This window comes from Psittacula echo (genome assembly GCF_963264785.1).
Source record: "Psittacula echo genome assembly, chromosome: 2".
Classification (NCBI taxonomy): Eukaryota; Metazoa; Chordata; class Aves; order Psittaciformes; family Psittacidae; genus Psittacula; species Psittacula echo.
Window position 1 is genome coordinate 38,761,798 of NC_137737.1, and position 12,588 is coordinate 38,774,385.

Sequence of the window (12,588 nt, forward strand, 5' to 3'; positions counted from 1 at the left end):
CTGTTCTCTTGAACTCACAAAACTGATGAAACAGTGAAATTTCTGTTGCATTTCCCTTAGGGTTTAGGTGTTCTCAAAGCCAACATCACTGGCCAGAACCTGAAAAACAGGGGGTTTTTTTAAATCATATATGAACAGCTTGAGGACCACATACTTCCTATCGTGATTCTAGGAACTCTGAAAGTACACCATCTGTACTTTAATAAATCCACAGTAGATTAAGACCATGTGCCATATTTATCAGCACGTTGTTAGTCTATATCTTGCTCTCAGGAAGACAGCAGTTCCTTTAACTGTAAAATTCTTTAAGACAACAATTGCACCCTCCCTTAGAAAAAGAAATGGAGGAACTACATGGCCCCTTTTGCTATATCTGTAGCATGCAGCCCTGAGACTATAGGGAGCCTTAGTGCAAGGAATCACCAAACAGACAGGCAAGACTGCGGGAGCAGTGGTATAGGGAGGGAAAGGAAAGGGAAGCTCTTTGAAAACAAAACCAAACTAAACCCCAAACAGTTACCAGAGTAGGAAAATGGATGGACAAAAGATAGATGAAAAAAGTATGAAGGGGGGCACAGGGACAGGTAAAAATGGAAAAATAACATCAAGTGCTGTGAATTATACTGTAACATAAAGACATGCCCAGGACCGAAAGGCCAATCCTCCAGAATTCCCACAAAATCAGCTGGAAACAACTCAAAGAATGTGGGGTGAGATTTTCAAAAGAGCTCAGAACTGGATTGTGTGACAGCACTAAAAGCAACAAGAATTTCACCCCTAATTTCACACTTAAATGTGTTAAGTTCACACTGAACACATGGAAAAATCTCACTCATCGACTCCATTCACGCCATGCCCAGTAAAAGCAGTTGTTACACTTTTCCTATAGCTTCCTGCTCTCATCTGCCTGAGGCAGCACAGAACCTCTGATCCCTGTTCCAGCTGAGCATCTCCAGCTAAAAAAGGGTAACTTCTGCATGCAAAATTGCACATTTATATCCTTCTAGCAAAGTGGTGCTGTGAACACCTTCTGTCTAAATCTCTCCCTTGAAGAGACTAATTTATATTTGAATCTCATAGTCTATTAGTTGAATACTATTAAAAACCCATAATCCATACTTTCCTAGGAAGGGTGTTCTAAAGAGCTATCTCTGACACTATTTCAAATTAATCAGATGATAAGAATATAGTGACATTTTTAAGGTTCAAAACACCTTGATTAATAAGGCAATACACAATTTAAATGCTTGGTGAAACAGACTTTTAAAATGGCTTTATCAAACCACAGAAGTAAGAGTCTGTCTTTAACATTAATCACAGTAACTGTGAAAGAGACTGATTCTACTGTCCTTGTTCAAGTTCCCATGGAGGTTTTGCTTATCTAAGGAATGCTAAATCAGGTCTTCAAGACAAGCTGCATTTTGAAGGAAGACCTTCCAGTGCATTCAGAGTTACACATCAGACACTTTTAACTTCTAAAATCCATAAACCACATGACAGGTAACATGACAAGCAACACGCAGAGTCTCGTGGTGGATAAAGTGAAGAGAACAGGTACTTACACTAAAATGATGTTACAACAGTACACAAGAGACAGAATGACAGAGCAGTTTCACTTGGACCAAGTAAACAGAAGGAGGCTGGGAAACCTTTCACCACTGTCAAAACATAAATGTGTCCTGGCAGCAGCTTTCAGTTGAACATCTATTCATTTAGACAGAAGTAACACATGAGGCCCGTGTTCGAACTGCACTCCTAAAACACATCTACATACATCACGTGGGAATGAAGGGAAAAAAGACTGCAAAGGGTAACAATAGTGAAGTGGGCACCAGTACTGACTAATCTAAGCTCTAGCAAATTATGCTGCAGTATACTAAGCTACTGTTCATAATTGTGGTAAGTCTGTCTCTTCACTTTCTGACTGACAGAATGCAGTATTTTGACAGGAGACAGAATGTACAGGTCTCTGTGGCATAGTTAATTAAGTATAGATGTTTATTCCCTAGGCCTGCATAAAGATCTGCTGCTGAGAGAGGAACTGGTGAAACAAATACTATGGAAAACACTATATTAATGCTAACTTGTTTACTCATAGCTCCTCAATCGCTTCCTCCCACTGTTCAATTACCCCAACAGTCTCTACACTGTGCTCGCCTTGGACCTGCAAAGGAGGAGTGTAAGTTAGGGAAATAGTAAGTAAATGCCTTAAAATTGGTGACACTAACAGAATAACAGCAGTGATGGTCAGTTCTTCAGGGTATACTGCTGCCTAGTTACTACTTGTATATAAAGTATATAGAAATAGTGCTTGAGAAAACTGTTTTCACTTCCTTTGTAGGAGCTGGCATTATTTATCTGCTATATATCCCTGGACAGTACAAAAGGAGCTAGAATTTCTGCACAAGCTTAACACAGTACACCCTAGGCCTCATAACAAAGACTACCTAGTTCCTTTTACTACTATCACTTTCTCTGATAAGCACAAGCAGTACTGAGCCCTCTATTTTGCTATTAATGCTGTGAATACACAAACAAATATTCCAGCAAAAACACAGCTATGAGGGGAGGACCAACAGTCTAAAGGTGGGACAAGTGCAAGACTGCTTCTTTTGGTTGTACTGTTGGCTTGAGCAAGTTTAAGCTGTACTTGCAGTTACAGCTTAAAAACTGAAAAGATGGTAGGAGGCAGTGACATGAGGATTTTCCGGAGAACCATAGTATTGCGTTGTGAATGCTGCTGGTTCCATGAATAAATCTGGGGAGTACTAGAGCAATTTTACTAACATTGGCCTTTTTTTTCTTTTAGGAAGAAACTCTACTAACAGGAACTGCAGGCTGTGAAATAAACCTACAATAAAACCTGGAAGTTACACTGTAGAGGCAGTCACATTGTTCAAGTGATCTAACCCTTAACAAGAAAAAGTGGTAAGAAATGTCCTGCAAGAGACAAACCGCATCTTCAAGGGCATTTACTAAGACACAGATCTTCAGAGAACTTTAGGTGGCTGGTCACTATCTAATTAAACATTGCTGTGCATGACAGCTGCCTAAATATCTGTGACAGTCTGAACCAATCCCCTGGTTTTCATTCTTTCCTCCTTCAGTTTCATCCTTTTAGAAGAATTACTCGAAGCAAAAGAACAGATTAACTTTCAATATTGCAAGCCAACAGAGTAATAGGGCTTTGGAGATTCTTCAGGAGTTGTCTGGTTACAAATATGCCTCCAACTGCACAGGAAATCTTGATAAGAAGAACGATTAGCTTGCAATTCTGAAGATTGTCTAGATTACTTACAGTTACAGTTAAAGAAGGGTAGTACCCTTTCTTTTTTTTTTTCTTTTCCACTGAAGTTGGTGAGAAAATCTTAGCTGTCCAGACAAATGCATCAAACTGCTGAAGAGATCAGAATCTAATCAAACATCCACGCACATCCTCATACTCTGACGCAGGAAAGGACATCGGTGTCAGCAACACAGCAATGCTAATCAAACTATTGGGATACTGTAAGAGAACCAAACTTGCACCAAGGGATTGCCCTAGTTTCATTGCATCAACATACTAACTTAGCCTCATCTGATTCAAAAATTTACTAACCCCTGTACAACCTATTTCAACAAGGGACTCTTCTGTGCTTTTGCTATACTCACGAATACTGCAGCAAAACCCCACTGCAAACCGGAATCTAATTCCTATTGACCAGACCATCCATCTCCATCACTGAGGGATGGGTTTGAATCTCCTGAATGAGTCCAGATGTTTTCTGGATCAAATCTCTCCAGCACAGCCCTAAGCCAGGCCCAGTCCAGCTGCTGCCTGGATCAAACCCCTTCAGCATGGCTCCCTGCCCAGTCCAGCTGCTCTCTGGATTAAGTAACAGCTCCTGGTCAGTCCAGCAGCTCGCTCTCCTTCCTCATACACCAAACATGTACCATGAACTCCTGTCAGGCCAGCTTACTGAGCATAGCCACTAGGGTGAGAAAGAACATCCTCTCTTGGACTCAGCCAGCAAGCCATCCCTCCAAAGACACTACAGTTACAGGAGATGGAGTGGAATGAAACTTTCATTGGTGAGCAATTTACTTGTCACACTTTTGCAGTCAATCACAAAGAAATACAATTTCAGGTTGATCAAAACTAGCTCTAAATTGGTGCCCAAATCCTCCAAGTAGATTAAAGAAAAAACATGTTTAAAATCTCATGCTCACTTATTACAGAGACTAAAAACTGACCCATACATGCCACGGATTTTCAGCCCACTCCAGCATGTGTTGCTTCCCCTTTCCTTGCTCCAGTTGTGAGTGTACTAAACAGCAGATGGAAAGTAGTTAGACTGCTCTCCGAAATGCTGTCTGCCAGCATTTTAAGTCAGTTTGACTCCATGGTTTAGCACACATTGCTGAGTGGAAGGAGACTGCAGCTCAGAAACAAGCAGGGAAAAGGAAGGGTCGTAGAAGATGTGGCACAGGGAAACCACAGACAACACAAAACAGGGTGGAGAGGAGAATGGAGTGACAGCTACAAAAACCAAAGCAGAACAGGGTACATACTACCAATAAATTGTAAGGAGTGGAAAATAGAGGTAGAAAGGGAAAAAATGAGCACAGGAAAGAGAAGCAGCCTAGGAGCACGCAACAGCAGTCAGAATTCTGCACATGCTCCTGTTCCTTTTGTTTCAGTCTAATTTTGAAAGACATTATAAACTTACAGCTTGTGAAAGTTCTACATTTTGAGGCCAGGAGCACAAGGGTGTCTCACTGGAAACACACAAGAAACCTATTCTTAGGGTACACTGCAATGGTTACTACAACTAATGCCACTTGCATTCATTTAGGGAAAGCATATGTTGTTTCAACCTCAAATTCAGCTAGACTGGGTGAGATGGCAGCCTCAGGTAAGGCTCATCATTGACTTCAATATAACCAGGACATCACAGTTCCTAAGTTATGTCTAATTTTTATCATGTGGTTTTAACCATAATATGTATTAACATATGATATCATTGAAAACATATAATCACTGAAACTGCAATGTTAATGAAGCCATATCAAGTAAAAGAATAGCAAAAACATTCTCAAGCTACTTCTTACATAGTAATATCTTGTGAGGATTACACCACCCTATTTTGCACTATTTGTTTTCCTACGGTGTGTGAAGAATCAAGAGCATGAAAACACAGTCATTATAGTGAAGCCTGCATGTGAGACATACCTTGTTTCACAGCTAATTCTAACAACTATTTTCATATTTAAATTCACAGTATAAAATAAGAGGCAGTAAAGCAAAGATCAACACTGATCTAAGACCAAGATACGGAATCAAGTGGAAGGGCTCCCACAAAGTAAGATGCTACACAACATGAAAAAGGGCTCATTTGTCTCACCTTCATCCTATGGACTTTAAAAGAGAAATGGGCATTTTTAATTAAGTACTCATTACAGAAACGGTAACAGTATTATACAGCTCCACCTTCCTGGAAAGAGTCATAAAAGATACCTGGAAGATGACATACAGCAAGCACTTTTTGCATCGTATGTTAAAAAAACTGCTAAATGCAACATTTTATTGGGCTCAAACCCAACACTGGAGCAAAACCTGTCATTAAAAGGGCCTATGAGCAAATAATTTACTGCAGTTTGAGTGAATTTTCATTTTCTTAGCCTGGTAAGTCTCTAACACTCTCCCCGATCAAGCCGTCAACACAAAAGCCAGGACGAGTCGGAGCGCAGGCAGGTTTCTGCCTCTGCGGACCCTTCTTCACGGACCCCGCTACCAGGGGCTGGTGGCGGTCAGCCCGTACCTGTTCTCGGTCCGAGGAAGGGGCGTTAGGGGCGGCCTGAGAGCTCGCACCACTTTCGGCGTGACAGTAGCTATCCCCGCGTCCTGCTCCCAGCCCCTGGCAAGCAAGACGGGAAAACAAAGTTGTCAAAAGCAGTGATTAAACATCACCAGACGGGAGCGGCGCCGGTCTCCTCCCCGCCATCCCTTCACACGCCGCCAACAACCGAGCCGAGCGCAGCCTGCGCCGGGCGGCCACAGCACCAGGCTCCGCCGCGCCCCTCTCCCGGCGAGGGGCTCACCACGTCCCGCTCCTTCCTTCCCAGCCGGCGCCAGGCTCTCCCGCCCCGCAGCCCCACCGCGGTGGGAGAGGACCCCCCAGCCGCCCTACCTGGCGCGGAGGGGCTGCTGTCCGCCCAGCCGCAGGAGGCAGCCGCCGAGCAGCAGGCTGCCCAGCGCCGCGGACAAGGCGATAACAGCCCGCATGGTGCGCTCAACACCCATCACAGCTACGGCCGCCCCATAGTATTTAAGGGAGGCTGCGGGGAAGGGGAGGTGGCCATGGCAGACACAGGGTCTCTCTGCTCCGCCCCTCGCCCGCAGCCCTGCGCCGCCGCTGACAGTCCCCCCCCAACTTCCCTCCCACCGCGGCCGCTCCTCGGGGCCCTGCCCGCTGGGGCGGCCGCGCTGAGGGGCAGGGGCGGGTCGGGAGAAGGGGCAGGGTTTCTCGCCGAACTTTACCCTCAGGCGAGGAGCGCCGCTGCTTCTGGGGTAGGTTCCCGGGGATGCATACCCTGCCCTCGCCTGGGGCTGGTGCAGTGGAGTCGCTGCTGCTTTGACAGGTCTCTATTTATAAATAACACTCGGTGCGTTATTTGGGTTTCTATAGAATGGGTTTGCAGTGGGCTTGGTAAATGAGTATTTCTGCATCTTTTTACCTAATAGTGCGTTTAATGGTGTTTTCACAAGGCCACCTAGTGCTATGAGAAACCTCGTAAGGTGACAAGGTGCCGTTAAGCCCCCTTTATTAACAGAGCAGGTAGTGGAGATGCTATACGTGATAGCAGCCTTTCAGTTGTAGCCAGCTGACACCTTGTTTTTGTAGATTCTTCACTATCCTTTCTATTTTCTGTGTCTGCAAGCGTTCTCTTAAGCCCTGGGGCTGCTCCTCTTATGCTCTCAAATAAGGGCTAGAAGGCTGTAAAGTAAGAGCATTGCTGCAGCTGTGTAAATGAAGTAACAAGGGACTGGTAAGTGGTTAGATACAAGGATGGGAAGCAGCATGCCTATGGTACATCAGAGGAGCAGCACACCACCAGCTGTGATTGGGTATGCCACAAAATACCTAATGAGTTTTTAGGGCATTTGTTACCTCACTGGTTAGCAGTACTGTGGGTGCTGGTGGGAGGGAGCTAGAAGCCACTGTGGGGTGGCAGGTATTGGACTGGGTCAGTGCACAGTCCCCCTGAGCACAGCTCAGTTGTCCTCTCGGCTTTCAAGTACTTAGCTGTAATCCAGAAACAAAGCCGGTGTTTGGAAACTTTGGAAGTCTTGAAGTTTGCTGTTTTGAGGTTGTCATGAATCGTAAATGCCTTGAACATGAAGGTGTTTCATCACCATTTCCAAAAAACTTACTTCAGCTTCAGGCTTATCCTATAAATCCAATTGACATTGTATAGGAACATGTAGGGGCCAACAGTGATGCTTTTCAAGGTATGTATATGTTTGCTAGGTAGCAGATACTAGAAATTTCAATTGCACTGTTACTTCTGTAAAATGTGAAGGCTCCTGCTTATGTTAGTGGATATTATCAACTATTTTATAACATGCATTAAATACTTCATGTAAAATAATAAATCTTTCATTTTGGGAAGTCTGGTGGTATTCTATTTCAGCTCTGAATAGAAGAAGATATGGAATTACAGTCCAGAAAACTATTTTTTCCCCTTGCTGTTATTTCTGTCTTCAGTACACTTTTCCCATGAGTCCTGAAGCATCACTGTCAGCTAATCCATGGGAAATTTAGTGATGTCAGTAAGAACATCGTATTTCAAGTTAGAGGTCTGCTGCCAGCACCAGTCTATAATATCAGCAGAGTTTGTTTTTTTTTTCCAGATCAGAAGGTTAATCTTTGTGTCGTGTTGAAGTTCTTGCAAAGAAAATGGGAAGATTATAAACCATATCTGTTTAAATTGGACTTGGCACTTGTTGTTTACCAACAACTTTACAGACACTTATTTATTGATTGTCACAATATCTCTAAGGTGTTACCAGCCTTAATTTCCTGGCAGAGCAACTTAGTAAAGAGATTAAGTGACCTAACTAAAGGGCAAGTTGAGAATCAATGGTAAATCGGGATTCAAATTTAGGAATGCTGGATTGAAAGATCAAGTTTCTCTTGCACTGTGTTGCCATGTTGAAGTGACAGTGTCACATAGCCTAATGTAGAGGGTCAAAATGATAAAGGCACAGGTGCCAAAGATGCCACACAGGAAAAGACAGAGACTGAACAGTGTACACTGAAACTGTGTCCCATCCCATCCTCCTCCTGACATCTGGAAGCTGCTGCATCTTGGCAGCATCCCCCAGCTGCCGATTCCCATTAGCTTCTGAAGTCAGTGGGAACTGATAATTGCTGGCTCACACAGAAGGAAGAGATCACTAATCAGCCAGGTGGTGTCATGACGACTTTGTTGCTGAGCTCCTACAACCCTACTTAGCTGCTAATTTGGAAAAGTAAAATGTAGCCTTGGGTGTCATCCGTGAATGGCTGCTGCCCCCCCAGGTTGACAGGATTGCGTCTCGAATGGAGTCTGGTGGCAGTGCCTGTAGGGCTGCTGGTCACATGGAGCTAGCTTAGCCTTCTTATTTCCAGCAGCTAAATCATATTAAGAAGCAATTAATGTTCACTAAATGCTTTCCTAATGCTGCCTTCTCATCTTAGCAATGGCTGTCGCAGGAATATTAGTTATTGCAAATAGGAAGGGAGAGGACTGGCATAATTAGAAAGAAGAGAAAGGGGCTGAAGATATACAGGGAAAGTAGAGTCCCGAATTGTGACAAAGCATGAGAGTGCCCAGAGTGAGGAGGTGGTGTAAGACTACTATTTGGGTATTTTTAGTGTAGTTGTCAATGCAAGTGCTTTTAGCAAAAAGAAAAGGGGAAAAAACAAAACCAAGGGAAAAAAAACCCAACAAACCCACAAAACTAAAACACATGTCTTTCAACTGGGAGAAAGTCATTGGTTCATTGAATTTCACAGATTTTTTTATTTATTTCCACCCACAGTTTTGAGCAAGATGGTTTAAATAATGATGAACAGCAAGAAGTGAGGTGCTGTCTGCCAAGCTCCAGGACATCAAATTGTCCAGGTCATTTCACAAGAGAAAAATGACAAAACCCAGTGCATTCCTGTACCGCACTAAAAAAGAAAGAGTAGGCAAATCCAAACCAAATAATCACCTTGTGTGGTTGTTGCTGCTTAATGTCTTACCTTAATGTCTTTGACTTTTTTTCAGGACAGGTATGTTTACCCCAGTTTTGAGACATCCATCAGGTGTGCCAGTGACCATTTGTTTAAGGAGGCACTGTTCACTCTCCAGAGAAGGTCAAAGCATATGGAGAAGGCTTCACGGTGCTGAGCATCTCCTAAGATGTGACACTTATGGTAGGACTTGCCTCGAAATTAATGATTTTTCACTGTTGTAAACTGCCTATAATTTTGTCAGAGTAACGTATTCTCTGTGCTTCGCCAGATTCCTCTACTTAGTTTAACCGAGTAACCAGCTTTTCCTCCTTAGCAATTGTGACCCTGCCCCATGGCAGACTTTAAAACACTCATTGCCAAAAATGCATCTTGTAGTTTACACAAACTTGAGGCCAGTTTGTGTAAACAAACTACAGCAAATCAGTAAATCAGTGCTCTTGTGCCAGACACTCTGCAAAGCTTCAGCCTATTAAGGGCACTGCGGGCATTAAAATGCCCGTGATTATAGTGCAGTCCAGTGTGTCTGCTCTTCCTAAGGAAGCTGATGGGGGCTACAAGGACCTGAATTCTAATTAGATACAAAGGAGGATTTAAATGCCGAAAATCTTAACACTTGCGAGTTGTTAACCTGAAGGGAGATATTTTGTGGTTTTTTTTTTCCCGGCTGTCTCTTCCGAAGTGGTCTCAGCATGACTTCTTAACGTGACATTGTAAGAAAGGCCATATTAGGTCAGACTAGAACAGTGTGCTCTTCAGGCAGTGCCTAATAGGAAACTCTTAGAGAAGAGCTGTGCAGTGATCTGTCCCTAGGATCCTTTCTTAGCCTCCAGCAACCAAGGGCTCAGGGAATTTCTGAATCAGAGTTATCTGTGTGTTAGTCGCCTTTCATGGATTTTTTCTTCCATAATTGTGTCTAATTGCTTTTTGAAGCCATGTAAACTTTTGGCATCAACTGCAGCTTGTGTCAATGATTTCCATCCAAGCTGAAATCCTTCCCATTATTAGTCCAGGAACAATTTGCTAAGAAAAGTCTCTGTTGTTGTTTGGAAACTCTGATCTCCTATGTTAAAGGACATGAAGTGCTAAGTATTCTTTTGCAAAGAGTTTTACTACTTATTGCACAAATCAGTGCTGCTGTTAATACAAATTCACAGCATCCATTGCTAGAATTCAGAGTGAGCTATTACAGAGCACACTGTGAATGCAAATTAAAAATAATGCACAACACTCAACCAAATCCTAATGGACCAATGGCACAATGTCAAATACACTGGGAGCAAAGACTTTTAATACTGTTATTAAAACCCCAAGCAAAGAAACAAAGCAAGTAAATCAGCACTGACAGAAACTGTTGGAGCAACATTTACTCGTCATAGATCAGCATGCAGACTGATGCTACAGCTCCCTGAGGTTCTTTAGATGCCTGCATGGCTGAAGGGGGAATATGCCTCCAGGGATGTCACATAATGGAAGGGTTCTCATCAGGCACTGTGGTTGATGGTTGGAGTAATTATGGCAAGCTAAACATTTCTTTCCGACAGTGAGTGTGGCACAGTGTGTCCAGCTGCTTATCTGTAGAAAAATCCAATTTGGGATCATGTGTTTGTTGAAGTGTGTGCGTTAAATGCTCAGCAATAGACATGAGGGGCCATGGCAGAGTTCAGAGTCATCCTTAATGATACATGTGAAGGGCTGTGGTGGTCAGTCAGCATCATTTATACTTATGGGAAATCAGAGCCACAGTTTAGGAAAACATAAATGCAAGCAAACCAAAGCAGGGGTTACTTGGAAGAAGACAAAAGAGACAGCTATATGAGGGCCTAAGCTTAGGATGGGAAGATTATCTGTTGAGTTTGATCCAGGATGGTGGTCTGACAGCCCAGCTCCAAACTGGATTCTTGGGATCACAGTGCACTGAAAACAGCTAGGGCCTGGGGTTATTTTTGGCATTCTTACATTTCCTTTGTTGAAATTCACAGATTACAGTAAATAAAAAAAAATAAGGAAGCATCATATGCTGATGTGTGGGAATAAACTACTTCTTTGGTACTGAAGAAAACAGAAGTGATCCAGAGCACCATAAGCTCATGGATTTGCGGGGTTTGGAGAAAGGGAGACAGGGCCTCTGTCTTTAAACTGAGAAAATGCCATTAACCATTAATACTTCTTAAACTGTTTGAAGCATTGTGAAGTTAATGCTGACAAGGCTGTGGTGCAAGAGAGGTACCAAATGGGTGCCAGTGTGCCCAAATCCCCCTACCCTGTCTTCAGCAGCCTTGCCAAAGAGAGGGGCATGGGGATCTGCAGTGAGGACAGCAGGATAAGGTTCGTGACTGTGGCATGCCGCACTGAGAAGCAGGGATAACCTGGAAGAGACACCATGTCCCAAAGGTCATGGGGCTGTGTAGGAAGTTACTGGTGAGGGCGCTTGAGAGCCAGGGACAAGCTCAGCAAGGATCTTCAGCTCGGCTGCAGCTTTAAGCACAGCAATACGTTTCTTAAACTGAGGCCAGTCTCATGCTTCTGGTGAAGCACCTGACTGAGTCCTCTGAAAGCTTAATGTGTCTCTGCAGTGAAACATCAGTGTTTACACAGGGCAGGAGGCACTGTGCGGTGATGGGGAAAAGCAAGGCGGTCACCAAACCTTCAGCACACCCTAGGAAGAGAAATGATGTAGGAAAGTACGACATGCCAAAACCCACCTCTCTTAGCAGCAAGGTAGGCTTCCTGGTTCAAGAGCCTCAGTGAAACCAAGGGGGAAAAATGCAGACAATTCTTTATTTCCGTTTGTCTTGTAAGGCTTTGAGCCATTTATAAACCAGCACTGAAAAGCTTTACCTCCAAACAGGAAACAGTACAGCATGTTTGCTGTTCATGAGCCAGCAAGAGATGCAGGTGTTTGGGAAGGCTACTTATAAACTGGGGTTGTGGGTTTTTTTCTCCATTCCGAAGTAATTTCATGTCTGAATGATACCAGTTGTAGACTAGAGTCCAAAATGGGCAAATGCTTGATGGTGTTCATTCATGTATGCTGACCTGGGGAGAGCCACCTCAGCCGGTGCATCACATTGCTGTCCTGCTGTGGGGCAAAGGTGGTGGGGCAGGGGGACTGGAGCCACCCCTAGCAGGCACAGAGCAGCACAGCCCCTCTCTGGCACGGGGGAGCAAGTGACAAACCTCAACAGCCTGTGATATGGCCAGGGGTGTGAAAGGCAGTGGCCAAGGGAGGGATCCCTCTTGCAGCAAATCATCACTTGGTCTTAGTTCTCTGTCCTCAAACGCAGCACTAGGCACAGAACTTCATCACCACAGTGAGATCCTT

At 43.9% G+C, this 12,588-nt stretch overlaps 1 protein-coding gene across 1 annotated transcript in view; it reads right to left on the bottom strand.

The window, feature by feature from the left end:
• The window catches only part of ST8SIA6 (ST8 alpha-N-acetyl-neuraminide alpha-2,8-sialyltransferase 6), a gene marked incomplete at both ends in the record, with an annotated part of 34,335 nt that extends 28,070 nt beyond the window's left edge, over positions 1-6,265 (bottom strand). The window contains 2 exons of the mRNA XM_080612024.1: positions 5,802-5,897; positions 6,171-6,265. Of these exons, the coding sequence (XP_080468150.1) occupies positions 5,802-5,897; positions 6,171-6,265 (191 nt within the window). The remainder of the gene's footprint in view (positions 1-5,801; positions 5,898-6,170) is intronic.
• Positions 6,266-12,588: the final 6,323 nt, after the last annotated feature.